The 17,187-nt window shown below is 35.7% G+C and overlaps 1 protein-coding gene across 7 annotated transcripts in view; it reads left to right on the forward strand.

Annotated features, from left to right (window-relative positions):
- DCAF6 (DDB1 and CUL4 associated factor 6) overlaps positions 1-17,187 on the forward strand; it is a 137,681-nt gene that overhangs the window by 80,753 nt on the left and 39,741 nt on the right. For 5 of the 7 annotated variants that reach the window (XM_029934971.1, XM_029934973.1, XM_029934972.1 and 2 more), the window contains 2 exons: positions 2,104-2,163; positions 16,260-16,377. In XM_029934971.1, the coding sequence (XP_029790831.1) occupies positions 2,104-2,163; positions 16,260-16,377 (178 nt within the window). The remainder of the gene's footprint in view (positions 1-2,103; positions 2,164-16,259; positions 16,378-17,187) is intronic. The other 2 variants (XM_029934976.1, XM_029934977.1) reach the window with 1 other exon arrangement.

The raw sequence follows: 17,187 nt of genomic DNA on the forward strand, positions 1-17,187 counted from the left end.
AAGACTGAAAATAGAACAAAGCAATGATCAAGAAGGATTTCTTCTTATGATTGGTTTTTCAAGATGAGGGAACAACAGATAATTCCCCAGCTTTGTACAGTATTACGACAGATAAAACCAGTGAGGAAACCCTTTTCATTTAATACTATTGTAATATAAACTTTTAAAATATTTTAAATCATTAAAGAGATTGAAAATATATAATTTTGAGGAGATAACAGCAATCCAGGTCCTTCATTAATGAGTTTTCTAGAGATATATTCTTAAGTTTTTATCTACAAAATTAAAAAAGATGTTCTTTATTTCATAAGATTTGTACATTCCATAATATTTATGGAAAAATTAAATACTTGAAAAAAGGTTACCTGGAGAGTTGATAGGTTTCTAAGGGCTCTTAGTTATAAATGAGAGCACAACAAAAAAGTATTTCATAAAACTCTAGGAGGATTTGGTAATAACTTATTTGACCATAATTCACAGTTTTGTTAAGTTTTCTTTAAGGAATATAATTTTGGTTTTCTCTAAAAACCGTCTTACCTGTTCTTGAAAAACAACATAGGTAGGAATGTCATATCTAACCCTGAAATGGATAAATGAGAAGAAGCCTTAGAAAGGAAAGCAAAGCATGGATAGATTCAGGAACTAATTGAAATACTATCATTCCTTCTTTCTTTTATGTGTTGTGCAGATTTGTTGAACTGAATGTTCTGATGAAGAGGTGATAAGTAAGGATAAGCCAAAGCTATCATTCAGATGTTGATCATGTGTTATCAAAATCTAATAATACAGAAGTCTCTGAGCAAACGGGTTGTATCCGAAGGCTGACAATTTAAAGTTGATAGAAGTGGTCCCAGTGGCGAGATTGAGACTATTAAATGTACAAATTGAAGCAATCAGAATATACTGAAAAACTTTTCTTAGCTATCAAGTTAAGGACACTCTCAACTCAAGATATTGTATCTACTTTTGGGGGAATAAAATGCCATTATGAGTAGAAACTGGTGATGATCCAAAAGTGCATGGATTTTGTTTCATTAACATTTGCTAAGAACTGGAACACAGGATATTAGAAACTAGGAATTAATCTTATATTTTGTGGAGAGCTGTGCTTACTATCTGCATATTATAGCTCCAATGGGACACTGGAACCCAAGCCAGGATTTAGTAGCCACCTCCTTCTGTTCCCTGGTGCCTTGCTTAAGTTACTGGGGTCCTTAGGATGGCCAGGAAGAAAGAAGCTTAGATCTAAAAATGTCACATAGCTAATTATTATCAGAACCAGGTTTAGAATCAAAACTCAACTCATTCCAAACCAGTGCTCTTTCATCATGCTGCCTTTTCCAAACAATAGAACCCATTTATAGAACAAATTCTTACACAGAAATCCAGTGTATCAAAAGGATGAAAAATTAAATGTTCTATTTAAAGCCAGGGTGGAAAGCATGAAGCGCAGACTGTTAAGCATATTCCTTTCCTCTCTTTTCCTTTTCCCACCAGGCCCCTAAGAAAGCCTAAGGCTTCATTAGACTACAGTTTTAATATGCACAACATGTCTTAGAGTTTTTAAAATTATCTATGTTTCTGTAATGGCAATTACTTCATTGAATTTTTCTCTTACAAACCATTTTCTTTGTCTCACATCTTCACTTGAGCTCCTGTTGCAGCTCAAGGTACAACACCCAAAATCTAGCAAAGAGTAGTGAGCATCTCATTTCATGCTTTGAATCCTCCAGTCTAGAATGAAAGCCATCTTTAAGGGGCTAGAAAGGGGTTTTAGAAGGGGAAGAAGTCTTCTGTTTAGTGAAGGAGATAACTCTAGTTCTATTTTATCTACCTTGTACCTTGGTGAATTTGATAAAAGGTATATGCATGGAAGTAGAAGAATATTTTCTCAACTCATTCTTAGTGTTGCTAAATGCTTGTGTGGAATAACCTATCTTAAGCACATGGCCCTGCTTACTCACTGCTTGGGAAATATACCACAGTACTTACCTCTATTCTCTGCCCTTAGACATTTGTTTCTTAAGTTTAGAGTTGATCATTGACATTGCTGTGCAGTTTTCTGCTGCTTACTTTTAAGTTGAAATCTCATTTTTGTTTCAGATTCTCCTTCTTCTGTGGTTAACAAACAGCTCGGATCCATGTCACTTGACGAGCAACAGGGTGCGTGCAACAGGAGATGCGCTATGCCCATCCATCCATAGTTTTATTGCAATGCATAAACCAATCTCTCTTTCTCAGTTTTTCATAGCATTTCATTTTGATTATGGTCTAATAGTATTTTGTGGGCTAAATTACCCTACATGGTATTGTGCAAAAGGTCCTCTTTGGCCTGTACAAATTATTTTCTACATAAACGAACTTAATTTCTACCTTTGGCCCCTTATGCCATCTTTAAATTTTTTTAAAACAATTTTGTGATGGATATAAGCCATATCCATGTTTAAAATCTTAGCTATCATAAACTTGTGTAGAATTGTGGGGTGAGGTTACCATATTACCTACTGCTGACTTAGAAAAGGTTATTTGACATAATAATGTTCTGTATTACCAAATGACTGTGGTAACATGTCACTTATCGAGTGGTCAGACTACTCATAGCTTTAACTATAAGGAATACAATTATGATCTGATTCTGTAGGGAAAATAACGCCCACTGGCACTTGCACGTATGAAGTGGGAGAGGTATAAAATCAACGTGAAAGCTCTGAGCACAACCTAATGAGACAGATTACTTATTTTTCAAGCTTTATTAACTAGCACATCAATCAAGTGTAGCACAGAGATGGATTGGTAAAGACCTTCTGACAATGAGAAGGAGAAGCTAAGCAGAAGGATGGAAAAAGGAAGACTATAAAAACTAAACAAGTAGGCCATTCAGAATTGGGGCAGGTGGCTTTACTGTTGCACCTCAGAACTCCCTGGGTTATTCTGAATGTATTGTGATGCAGATGGTAAAAACCGATGATGTGGCATTGTCCAGGATAATTTAAATAATAGTCCCTTTTCTCCAAGAAGACAGATGATCATCTATCTAATATATTTTATAAATATGGCTCAAAAAATTGGGAAAAAATAACTTAATCCTAAGGCCATAAGCTACTAGTTGCCCAAAGTTGACGCATGTAGGGTGACTCATTGCCAATAGTATTTGGGAACTTAAGTATTACTCAAGTACCTGTTTGGTGTGAAGTAGATCTGATTTTAGCTCTCTTCCTGGAGACATATCAGAAACTAATTTTAAAACAAATTACTTCTAATCTTATATTGTTCTTTATGGACCTGAGAGGACCACTATTGCTGTGGGTGTTTCTGTTCTTGAGAATGCATGAATGATGAATGAGTTGATAAATGAAATTGAGAACTAAGAAATTAAGCATGTTTTATCTGTATGCATTTATTGTAAAGGTATTAACAGTGAAGAATAATTCCATTAAGGTAAAGTACAATTACATCATCTTGTTATAATATACTACTGTGTAAAACTGCTCTCTTATCAAAAATCTTTTTTGTAAGGATATATGAATGCAAATAGTATATCACTACCAGAGAGTTTGTGGCCAGATTCATATCTGTTAATCATATAATTTCCATAGATTATATTGAATATTCAATTAAATTGGTACTTAACTTACAAATGATATAGAATATGGCAGAAAGAGATGAATAAAGGATGACTCTAAGATTTTTGGCCTCAGTGCCTGGGTGAATGATGCCACTTAACTAAGGTAGACTAGTCTTGAGGCAGAAATCAAGAGGTCCTTTGTTGTTTTGGCTACGTAAACTATGATATGACTTTTCAACAAAAAGTAGAGGTGTTCTATAAAAGGGCAGATATTGAGTGACTTTAGCAGAAGTTGCATTGTATTAGACTGTGTAATAAGTCCTCTGTGTAGAAATGTCCTAATGATAAACAGTATATCCAAATGAATTAAGCCCCGAGCTTTTTTTATATGTTTGTTTTGTTTAGCAGGATTATATCCTTTATTTTTGTTAAGTTTATTTATTTATTTTTGAGAGAGAGAGAGAGAGAGAGAATGTGGGAACAGCAAAGGGGAAGAGAGATAGAGGGAGAATCCCAAGCAGGCTTCATGCTGTCAGCATGGACATGGGGCTTGATTTCATGAACCATGAGATCATGACCTGACCCCAAATCGAGTCGAGCACTTAACCACCTGAGTGCCCCGGATTACATCATTTAAAGTACTGGGGTCTTCTACAATTACAGGCTTATATTACCTAAAAATAATGTCTATAAATATTAAGAGGAACTGCCCGCCAGTGTCTTTCTCACCTGGACTAATGCAATAACGTCTTACCTGGGTTCCTCGTACTCACTCAGGCCTATTCCCCAGCAACAGCCAGAGTGAACGTTTAAAAACATAAATCTAATTGTGTCCTTCATCTGCCTAAAACTTTTTAACTGTGTCCCTTTGCCGTTCAAAACAACCTAAGTCCATACCGTGGTTTACAGAGCCCTACATGACCTGGACCCTGTCTCCCCAAACTTATCTTGACCACCGTTTTCTTACTTGAAGCTCTTAACAAATGGGTCTGCTTTTAGTTCTTCTAACACTCTATACTCCTTTTCCTCTCAAAACTCTTGTGTATGCTAGTCCTTCTACCAAAAATCCTTTCCCCTACAGCAGCTTCTACTTATCAAATCTCAGAAATTTCTTTCTTAAAAATAATATGACAATTTAATTTGAAGTAATTCTTCCCTCTTATTCTCTTTGTGACCTGCCATTTTCCTTCATTGCATTTGTCACAATTTGTAATCATACAATTTGAGGATTTGTTTGATCCCTATATTCTCTAAGTGTTGTTTCCATTTCCTGTAATACACTATAATACAGATATGCCTAATACCATATCTATTATACACTACACAATACATATATGTTTAAATGAGTGAGTGAATGAATTCATTAAGCAGTGGGATGTCAGGAGAAGCAGAACCAGATTTATGAATTGGAAAGATGATTTTGGCATGATTATAGAGGATTGATTAGAAGAGGTTAAGATTGAAAACTGCAAGACCATGTAAGGGGATGTTGTAATAGTTGAGATGAGAAATGCTGTTGGGTCCAATCTGAGGCAATTAGAGGTGGGAAATGAGAAAAATGGACAGATCTTTTAAATATTCGAGAGACTACTACTTTGAGTAGTTAAAAATGAATGAGAGAACCATATCCAGGTGTCTTGATAACAGATAGTGATACCATCAACCACGATGGGGATTTCAGAAGAAATAGCTGGTTATAGGGGGAAAAAGATACGTGAGATTTTCTTGATATGTTTAAGTACACTGAGATATCAACCTTGAGAAATGTTATGGACAGATAGATGGATATATGTTTCTGGGAGTCAACTGGAGAGGTCTGAGGTAGAGATAAAAATTAGGAATCGTCAGTTTACAGATAGCAGTTGAAGCCATGGTAGTAGATGACCCTGTCTAGGTAAAGAGAATAAAGTGAAAAGGGGGAGTCTACACGGCAAGAGTAAGCAGAGAAGATTTAGCTAAGGAGACAGGAAAGGAAGGAGTAGAGAAATGGGCAGGGCAGGAAGAATGTAGAGTTGGGGGGAAAAGAAAAGTTGAAAGAGGAACTGTCCAGCAGTGACCTGTGAAGCAAGGACGTCACATCTGACAAAGATTGAGGAATGGCTTTGGGCTTCGGTTATATGTGGGCTACCCGTTGGGTGGTGCAGTGCGGGCAGAGGCCAGACAGCAGTGGTTTGAGGAGAATGATTTTCTTTTGGAGGTGGAAACATTGGTATGTAGGTGACTCTTCCAGTATGCTCATTTAAGAATGAAAAAGTAGAGGACTTTTCATTCTCTACTTTTGTGTGGGAGAGGCATTGTAGTTTCCAGACCGAACAGGTTTATAAAATAAGAAAAAATCGTTGTTGAAGAGGGTAAAGGTATAGGGAATAGTTGATGTCCCCTTACTGCTATTATTTCAAGTTTTAATCTTTGTCAAGGCTCCCTGTAGAATGGGAAAAGTCTATATCTAAGGATTGTTTAATTATATTTTAAGTTTCTTGTTCATACTTTTAAAGAGACACTATTATATTTTTTAACTGATAGTCTCATACTTATTTGACAGTGTTCATCTTCGAAGCCTCCAGGTACCTTTACATTGTTGTGTAATTTCCCACTCTATGGTGGGAACAAAAATATTTCTTAAAAATTTTTTTAATTGTAAATGGACTTGCTCCACTAAAAGACTTTTTTTTTTTTCTTTCAGTGTTTATATACACATTATTTAATTGGTTGATTGCAGTCACTCTTTTTGTTTATCTTGAATTTTTGACAAAAGCACAACATTTTATAAATAAAAGTATATTTAGTCTAAACCTTCAGAGTCATAAATGCAAGGTGCCTGGTTGCTGGTTGCCTCAGTAGGTATTTTCTTTTATCAAAATATTTTTCTAAGAAACAAAATGTCGAGGAAATAAGTGTACAACATGTATATTGTTTTTATCCTGTTGTAAAATACTTTGCAATATTCTGCAAATAGAGGACTTTGTACACACATTGACAGCCTTCCTGTGCTAATTAGAAACTTCTTTTGAGTAAGCCCAAATATATCTGTCATGCATTATACTTAGTGCAGACAGTGTTTTAATAAATAGTTCTGGTGTTTCTTTTTATTTATATCTTTAATTATGTTATGCCTACTGTATTACAAGAAAAATAATCCTCTTCGGGCATATATTTCTTGTGCCTACTTATATTATTAAAACTAACACAGTATTTTCTGTTAAAAATATTTAGGCCTGTGATTTCCCCCTATTAAAACAACAGAAGAAACTTCTGACGTTAACTTTTGGTTTTTGACAGGGTGTAAGAAAATTGTCTTTCCTGAGTTTTACACTTTGGCCATGACTAAAAGCAAGTTGCTTTATATCCCTTAGAGTGATAACCCATAGGGAAGTGGATAATGCTGTTGTATTTGAAACTTATGCCTATAGGCAATTGTGCACCAGTCAGAGACTCTAATTTGTAGCTTTAGAAATATAAACTTTTAACTTTCCACTGTGTATATTGTACAAAAGGAGACTTCTTTTGATGTTGATGAGACGTTAACTTAGAGAATGAGACCTGTGACTTACCAGGAACCAGTGAAACAGCTGACTCCACTAGGGTAGATCGGAAATGGGAAAATTGGACCTGTCATGAATTAAATATGCATTCCCTTAAGGACATACACTGTCCCCAAATTAAAATTTCATTTTAGTAATTCATGACAGTATTACTTCAACTAATATTTTAGATTTCCATTAAATGTACTTTGACAATTCTAATTTTTATTAAATAGATAACTTTGGAAGCCTGCTGTATTAATGGGAAGTACAAATTCAGTATTCAGCACACTGGAGTATATTTGTAAATACTGTATTTTAAATTTTAAAGAAGAAATAAGTTAGTGAACTTAGACTTCATTCTAGATTTTTTATATTCCTTAGAACTAATTATCACTTTGTTGCCTAGAATGGAACAATTAGTCCCCCTTTCTTCAACTACCAAGTAGAGATTCTTCCCATTAGTGATATACTTGATCTTTTGAAAGTTAAACTCTTTTTCATTTTGAGCATATTGCATATGCTCACTTGTTCTCCTCTCCTGCTAATCAAATCAGTATCTATCTGTGTATCCGGTTAAATTGTTTTCTTACTCAGAATTGTGTATGATAAAAATAACTGACATTTATTGAGTTTTTAGTGTGTTGCATTGTGTTAAGAATTTTACACATGTGTTCTAATATAATGAGTACTAATATTATCCTTATTTACTGATGAAGAAACCGAGACTCCAAGAAATATGTAAGGACAAGTGAAACAAGTGATGGAGCCGTATTTGTATATCTGTGTCATTAATTCAACTCATCTTTAATTATCTGTTTACTTGTGGCAAGTACTGGGTTCACACTAGGATGCATGCTCTCTGTCCTTGGAACATAGTGTTGATTGGCAATAACAGTGCTAATAATCATAATAGAGTTGATTAACCATAATAATAACAACAGCAGAGACATTTATATTGCAAATTCTTTGTGGCAGACATTGCTTTGAGCAATTTTTAATTGTTAATTTACTTAATCTATACCACAGCCTTATACCATAGGTACTGTTATTCTCATTTTCCAGATGAGGAAACTGAGGCACAGAGAGGTTAAGAAACTTGTCAGAGGTTACCCACTCTGAGTGTGCCTTAATGTTATAAATGTGGTTCAGCCCTAAGTCTGACTCTGCCATCTGTGATCATAACTACTCTGCTTTGCTTCATCTAACAGTAAAGACAAATGATGAAAAAAATGAACCTAGTGTGGTGAGTGTTATAAAAGAGGAAATAACAAGGTTCATTGGGGAACAGGTAAGAATGAGTCTTCATCTCTTCTAGTAGGGGGCTAACAGGCATCCGTGAGGATGAGGTATTCAAGCTGGGATCTGGAAAAGGAGTATGAGTAACTTAGGTTAAGGGGAGTGAGTACCAGAAGGCATGGCTATTATATGCAAAGGCTCTGAGATAATCAATCACTGTAGCATGACTCGAGAATCCCATTGTGCCTGGAGTGTTCCTCAGCTTCAAGAGATGGGTAGGGCCCAGATTAAGAAGGACCTTCGGGAAGTTTAAGGTTTGGGATTTTATTTTAAGAACAGTAGGAAGCTAAGGACGGATTTAAAATAGAGAGTATGGACTGATCCATCTGGTTTGTTCAGAGTAGAGTATGGAGATTTAACCAGAGATAAAATCACTTAGGAAGTTCTCCTGGTAATAAGATTTTGACCTGAGGATAGAAGTATGGCAGGAGAATGAAGAGATTGAAGAAGTATTTAGAATATAGAATAAACAGGATTTGATAATAGTTGAATGAGGCAGGAGATTGGGGAGGAGTCGGGAGTATAAGCTGCAGTAACAACTTTAGACTTTCTCTGTGGGGGTGGTTTAGTGATGGCAAGCTGGAGGGAGCAGGAGGAGAGTATGTGTCTTCACATATTTGTGGTTGTTTGGGGGAGTTACTGATGGAGATTAACATGACATTTCTGGCTGCAGCAAGGCTAACTCCCAAGTTTTAATTGAGTAGTTAAGTGGGTAGATAACTTTCTTAAAGAGGCAACCTGGAAAAGGGGTAAGGTATGGGAAGGGATGTGTAGAAGGAGGTGGGGATCAGACTTGGTTTTGAATATGTTGATTTTGAGTTAATGTGTGAAATACCCAGGTCTGTTGGAACAGTCTGTTGGGCAGTCGGTTATAGGATATGGTGCTTAGAAAAGATGTTAGAGGGTTGCCTGGCTGGCTCTATGTGTAGAGCATGTGACTCTTGGTCTCGGGGTTGTGAGTTCAAACTCCACACTGGGCCTGAAGCCTACTTAAAAAAGAAAGAAAGAAAGAAAGAAAGAAATCTTTTTAAAAAAAGAAGAAGAAGAAGAAGAAGAAGGAAGAAAAGACGTCAAAGCGAGAGAAATAAATTGGGAATTTTCTGCATTAAATTGACAAGGATGAATATAAAAAGTGAGGGGAGAAAATACAATATCTAAAACATCTCAGAGATCAGAAAAATTCCAGAATTAATGATTTTGCTAGACGAGATAAAGGAGAAGAAGGAACCAGAGAGGTCAGAGGTAGAGTAGACCAACAGTACAGTGTCATGAGATTAAGAGAGAAGAAATTCTCAAATGCAGAAAAGCTGTGTATCTGAGTGCTGCTGATAGGTCAAGTAAATGTTTTCCAGAAATTTTCCACTAAATCAGTGTGGAGGAGATCAATCAAATTAGAGCAGTTTCACGGCTGATACAGAGGCCACACTAGAGCAGGAGGTGAAGAAATGGAGATGAGAAATAAGAAAAGCATTTCAAATTTTTTTTTAATGTTTATTTATTTTGAGAAAGAGAGAGACCAGGGAGGGGCAGAGAGAGAAAGAATCCCAGCAGGTTCTGTGCAGAGCCTGACGATGTGGGGCTCTGAACCCACCTTTGAGATCATCATTTAAGCTGAAATCAAGAGTTATACACTTAACTGACTGAGCCACTAAGGTGCCCCAAGAAAAGCATTTCAAGACAGTAAGCAAGGAAGACAGTAGCTGGAGGGGAAAATAGTTTAAAAAAGAGTGTTCTCCTAAGATGTCTGCCTCATTTGTTCATTTTCATCTGGAAGTCACATTTTAACATATTGATGTTTTGTGTAACAGGTTTGGTTTTTTAAAAGAGAATCTACCTGGAGAAACAGAAAAGAGAGAAACTCAGTGAGGATTTTGGCAGGGTTCTTGCACTGCATGGCATGGGTATCTTTACCGGTTTTCTTCATGTGTGTTCTCTAGACTGAATGTGAAATAGCAGTAGGGACTCTTGTGAACTCTAAGACTCATGGGTCTGCAGCAGGGGAAGGAGAGCCTAGGTAATTGCTACATTTCAGCCCATAAATTCTGTCACTGGGCATATGAAACCAGGCAAAGTCTGAATCGGTATGTATCCCAAACTTATGTTTAAGTTCAATTTACATTTCTGTGTTATGTCATGAAAAAGAGTTCTTGGATTAAAATTATAATTGACCTAGAGGTTGAGTTTTCATTGCTGGGAAGAAGTTTTGACTAGAATATTATCTCTCCAGAAGATTTTATAGAAGAGACTTCCTAAGATTTACCAGTCTTGAAGTTGTACTTTCTTTGGTTTTGGCTTCCATAACATCACTTATTGATAGAGAGTCAGATTGCACAGAGAACACTCATTTTTAGAATAAAATGCCTTTCCCCGCAGTCATCTGTATGGTAGATAGGTGTTTTCTGTGAAGAATCTACCCTAAAAGTAGTTTCTCCACTTTGAATCAGAATATGCTTTCTCATGCAAATGATTAGAAGAACTAGGTATCTAGTAGAAAAATTACAGATTCCTGACCTACAAAATGGAAGTTTTTCATTGTTCTAGAAATTACATTTGAGAATTTTGCTTTTTCTTCTGTGTAAGTCAAGTAAGTTGGGAGCAAAATTTGGGAAGATAGTTGAGACTTATCATTGATGTGTCTATATATATTTCTTTTTTCAGAGAATTTCACCATACATTTTATTTCCTTTAAGATTAGTTTGTTTTTTTTTTAACATTTGACTTAATGGAATGAGAAGTGTCAATAAGTTCATTGCAAGGACACCTGGGTGACTCAGTTGGTTGAGCGTCCAACTTCAGCTCAGGTCATGATTGTGAGTTTGAGCCCTGTGTCGGCCTCTGTGCTGACAGTGTGGAGCCTGGAGCCCGCTTCTAGTTCTTTGTCTCACTCTCTCTCTTCCCCTCCCCTGATTGTACTCTGTTTCTCTTTCTCTCTCTCAAAAACAAACATCAAATAAAAAAAAAGTTCATTGCATAATAGAAAGTACTTTTCATAAAGAATATAGTGTTTCTATATTATCCACAGCTTACCTAAGTGACTGTGGTGATTAATGTATGATTGTATGGTTATGATATTGACCCAGGGGCAGAGAAATGTTGGGCATGGTGGTTCTAAACCAATTTTTGTGGCCATAACCTCATTAATTATCTTAATTTTGATTACTCTTTAAATTTACATATAGGATAGGTCTCCAGGGATACAGCCTAGCTGAAAGTTCAAACATCCATATCAATATTTAGATTATATACAAACTGAGTCACCAATATAGCCTATTTTGTACTACTGTTAGTGCACTTAATTTCTGGCATGTCTTTTGAGCCTCTGTGTTTAGAACTACAGACGATTATAAATTCATAATGTCACTGCATAGATTAAATGGTTTAAATACATATGCATTACCAAAAACAATTTGTGGTTCATATGTGAAGGGCTTGGAAGCTATCTAATTAAATAAAGTTGAGAGAAGTTGCTTTCAAATTATATCCAGACAATTCTAAGGTTTTTTTCTGACTTAGTACACTAATCTGAAAGGGCTCTTAGAGCATATCTAAAGAGGATCTTTAAAATTTGGTTACCAGAATCTTCTGTTATTGACTATTCACTCAAAAGTGAAGTCTTTTACAGTGTGTGGTCTTGATTTTTATGAGGTTATTATTGTGCTTTTGAAACATGTGTTTTTAAAACAGGTGGTAGTTTGCCTTGTTAGCACTATAAGCTGCTGTCATCAATTTTTAATAATTATTTTTTAAATGTCTTTTCTTATGTTTTTATTTATTATTGAGACAGAAACAGAGCATGAGTGGGGGAGGGGCACAAAGAGAAGGAGACACAGAAACTGAAGCAGGCTCCAGGTTCTGAGCTGTCAGCACAGAGCCCGATGCGGGGCTCAAACCCATGAACTGTGAGATCATGACCTGAACTGAAGTTGGCCACTTAGCCAACTAAGCCACCCAGGCGCCCCAATAATTATTCTTAAGTGAACAATATAAAATAGCCATCTATAACTTAAGCAGTGTCTAGCAAATTAAAAGTGATTTTCTCCCACTACACTGCCCTTGTGCTGAAAGCACACACTTTAATTTTATTCTCCTGTGATGTTTTGAGGAAAAAGAGAAATAGTTCAGTCTCCAAGTGCCCTACTAGAAGATACAGCATAATTTTCCAGTGTTCTGAGGCCAAACTGACAATAACTTTTATCACTTATATTACTATTGCTGATATGGATTATATATCATCTGAGAAATAGTACCACCAACAATTGATATTTCTAAACTAAAATATTTAAGCAGCCTTATTTTCTATTTTGTATTCAGGTTACTTCCAAGACAGTATAGTCAGTAGGAACTCCATATATAAGGAAGCCTAGATGGCTAGAGAAAAATCTAGCTCAGAATCATCTGTAAAATGGAGGTTTAAAACTGGATATACCTGTCTCCTGGGTCATAGTAATGCTTAAGAAATTTTTGTTATTATTATGATGGTGCTTTTTATATAATGTCATTTGTTTAGGTGAAGTTCTAACCTTAAAGGCTCTTAAATTAAAACTTTTACTTGTTCGCCAAAAAATATCTTATACATCTCTGTGCATTGTGTGAGGTTTTGAATAATACAGTTTTTAATATATATATTTCAATGTTTATTTATTTATTTCTGAGAGAGAGAGAGAGCAAACGGGGGAGGGAGGGGCAGAGAGAGGGAGAGAGAGAATCCCAAGCAGGCTCTGCACTGTCAGCACAGAGCCCAATATAGTGCTCGAACTCCTGAACCGTGAGATTATGACCTGAGCCAAGATCAAGAATCTGATGCCCCTGAATAATAGTTTTTAGATTGTGTTTGCTGATTCAACTTGTAAAAAATAGACCAAGTTAAGGAAAATTTAAATGGTTACAAATATTTTTTTCAAATACAGTAAAAAAACATTTAATTTTTTAGGCTTTTAAAAAATGTTTATTTATTCTTATGGGAGAGAGAGACAGAGTGTTTCTCAGACAGAGTGTGAGCTGGGGAGGGTCAGAGAGAGAGGGAGACATAGAATCTGAAGCAGACTCCAGGCTCTGAGCTGTCAGCACAGAGTCTGATGCTGGGCTCAAACTCACAGGCCACGAGATCATGACCTGAGCTGAAGTCAGACACTCAACCGACTGAGCCACCCAGGCGCCCTGTTCTAGTTTTTTAAAGTAGATTTTTCTTGACATTTGTAGCTTAAAATATATATTGTATCAGAAAGCAGTTGTGAATTAATTCACTAGTAAGCCAGGGATCTACATTTCTGAGAAAATTCAACCTGGCAGGATGTATATGATCAAAAAGAGTATTAAATTAGTAATAGACTGGAACAAGCCAGGAAACGAACCCTAAATTATGGATAGATACTCTTACTAATTCCTTAGTTAGGCTGTGTGGTGTTTCTGCCAGAGGCACTCATTATTTACGTGCAGTCTGTAAGAAGTTAACTAGACTCAGGGGTCTGAAGTTTGTGTAGGACAGAAGAGTGCATTCTATTTTTGAGTGGTGGGTCAATTTTACCCCAGGCTGGTGAGTTCATTAACAACCTAAATGAACAAATTCTGTCAACAGTAGTCACTTTATAAATTAAATGAATACCACTATGTGTTACATACTTACATACAATATGTAGATTGAATTCATGAGAGATAAATAATAACTTTGTGGTAGATACTATAAGGAAGATGGTTTAATTGATCATCTTAGGAAGCTCCTTGCTTTTGGGGGATGGGATGTTGTAAATTATATAAGATATTTTCCATACCATTCTGACTTCTGAACAGCTCTTTATTTACATATTCCTGCAGTTATAGCATGCAAGTCTCTATACCTGTCTCTTTAATTTTACACAAAAGTAATTTTTGGTACAGCATTTAAATGGCTTCTTACAACTTAGGTTTCTATAACTGAGGTGGATGTAAGAAATTCAGTCCTGTAATGCTCTCGCATCTGCTTTTGTTTTCTATTCCTTCTTTACTTTAAAAGAAAAATAGATAGCAAAGCACTTTATAAAGTGTTGTAAGAGGTAATAACCGAAACAGGCCCAGCTCTGCCTCTTAGTTTCCTGCATCATTCAGTCTTGTAGCTGTCTGTCCTCATCAAGTCTAGTGCCTAAAGATGACTGTGATATGGGCAGCAGTGGGCCAGAAATTTCAGCAACTAAAAATACAGGAAATTTAATTTCAGTAATTAAGAAAAAGGGAAAACTGTGTGTGGACAAGTGACTAACAGCAAATTTCTCAAAGGTGGTCAAGGGTAGGACAAAAGTCCCATTCTTAATAATTTCATGTAAGCTAAATGTCTATTAATTCAATGATTTTATGAGAATGCCATTTGATGAAATACCTTCTTGAAAACACTGAATGTAATACTGAATCTTTGAAAGTTGTATTGGATTGTTAAATTATTCCCAGTAGCTATGGCAGTGACATAGTCATAACAAAAGTAGTACAGAAACGAAGTATTTTTACCATTTGGGAGGCTAGCTTTATAATTTATTGACACTGTTATTTTCAAATAGCAATTAGTATTACAGGAGAGGATTTCTCAGGAGGTAGAAGGGAAGACCCAAGAACTGATAGCCCTGAGCTTTGTTACCAGCTTGATTTCTCATCCCTTTTCCCCTCTACTGCAGTTCTACATTGGAAGTCTTGTTAATTGCCCTCTCACAGGATGAAAGTTAGAGCAGAGGTTCTGTCAGATTCTCTTTGAACAAGTGCTCCAGCATCTTCAAGAGGAATGCAAAATGATACAAGTCCTTCATTGCAATATAAAATGAATGTAATAGCCAAAGGGCCTGAATAATCTTGGCTTTATGAAGTTGTTACTGCTTTTGTTGTTATTTTCAAGACAGAAGGCTTATTTTTAGTAATGTATCAGTTCTTAAACTGGTATCAGGAAAACAGTTATATCACAGAAGAGTTTTCTTTCTGCAAGCAACTGGCAGAAATGTTACGTGTTTGATTATATAGCAGTTTGTATTTCCTATGTATGTTAATGTTCCCCCAAGCTATTAATCTTCATAAAAAGAAAAAATTTGTACGCTTTATTTAATTTGGTATTTGACTATCCATGTACTATTTCGGGGAGGTGGGGAAGGATGACTTTGTGGTGGTCTATATCAATTTCTATAGAATTTCTTGATTTTATTTGCCGTTTTACAAAGATTTAATATGTTGAGATCAATAGGTATCATGGACATCCCCTATAGATTCCTAAAGTGAAATTACTGTTTCCATAATTTAGAAAACAAATTCCCAAGATTAGTCAGGAGAGGAAGAGGAAATAAACTAAAATATATGCTCTTATAGCAGAGAGTTTTAGAAAAATCAAAAGCATATTAAATTTTCTTTCCCTCCCCTCCAAAGAGAGTGCAGGCTATAATCCCTTCCTGGATTATAAATCTGTGAATTTGAAAGAACAGAAGCAATTTGAGAGCCTGTAGTGGCAGCAGGGTTTTTACTGAACCCCTGGCATCCTACTTCCAGGGGAGCCAACACTGGTTGGTCTTGATGTTTTAGCAGCTGAAGAAGAGACCTGAACATTCCATTAAGTCAGAGTCCCAGTTTATAACATATCTTATTGCTCGTTAATGTTCTTTGATTTCTTAATGACTAAGTATGACTCTCAAATGTGTGTGATTTCCATCTGAATTGAAGGAAGTCATGTACACAAAGCTAGAATTTGATGCAGTGCCACTTTGAAATAGTGTTTCTATAACACTTGCTTTTGAACTTGAAGTGAGAACCATAAGAGATGTGAGAAAGAACTATGAGAAGGACAGCCTAATTTAAGTTTTATAAATTTTAGGAAATGTCATCTTTGCATTGGTTTCAGAGACTTTTTCAAATGTTTTAAACACAATTTTCAGATAACAATAATGAAAAGCTGAGCCCCAAACCAGGGACAGGTGAACCAGTTTTAAGTTTGCACTACAGCACAGAAGGAACAACTACAAGCACAATAAAACTGAACTTTACAGATGAATGGTAAGTTAATATTTTTGTAAAGCTATTCTTAGCCATTTTGTAGGATTGTATGAGATACTATTTTTAGCACTTCATCATCTTTGTGTTTGTTTTGCTCTAATGCATTGGTTTTCAAACTTAGTGTGGTTCAGATCGCTGGAAGAGGTTGTTAAAACACAGATTACTGGGCCCCACTCTCTGTTAAGTTTGAGGTGGGATCAGACAGTTTGCATTTCTAAAAACTTCCAGGTGATACTGATGTTGGTCCTGCAATATTTCTTCTGAGAAATGCAAAAGATTAAAAGATAATTTTTAATCACCAATAGACTATTAGTACAAAAGAAAAAGAACTCACATTTTGGAGTTTTTTTCAGTCTTGGTCTTTTGCATAGGTGTGTGTGTGTGTGTGTGTGTGTGTGTACATGTGTATACATATATGTGTGCACGTATGATGGGGTTGAGTGTACATATATATACATATATGTATGCACGTATGATGTGGGGGTTGAGTTTTAAAATGTAATTTTAATCATACTGTACATATTCTCTTCTCTCCTGCATTTATTTGGTTTAACTCCGTAATAAATATTCCCACATTTCTACTTGGTTTTCATAAATATGAATTTATTAGTGGTGTAATATGCCAGAGTTTACTCAACCATTTTTCTTTAATCAGTCAGGGAATTTTTTTTGTAACTTTATTTATTTATTTTTTAGAATATAACACTATTTTTTTAACATATGCAATTATTTTCCATCATTTACAATACAGTAGTTACAATGACACTCCAAATGGATAAGCAAAGTAAAAAATCAGAACCCCAACTTCTA

The sequence above is a fragment of the Suricata suricatta genome, chromosome 3 (assembly GCF_006229205.1).
Source record: "Suricata suricatta isolate VVHF042 chromosome 3, meerkat_22Aug2017_6uvM2_HiC, whole genome shotgun sequence".
Taxonomy (NCBI): Eukaryota; Metazoa; Chordata; class Mammalia; order Carnivora; family Herpestidae; genus Suricata; species Suricata suricatta.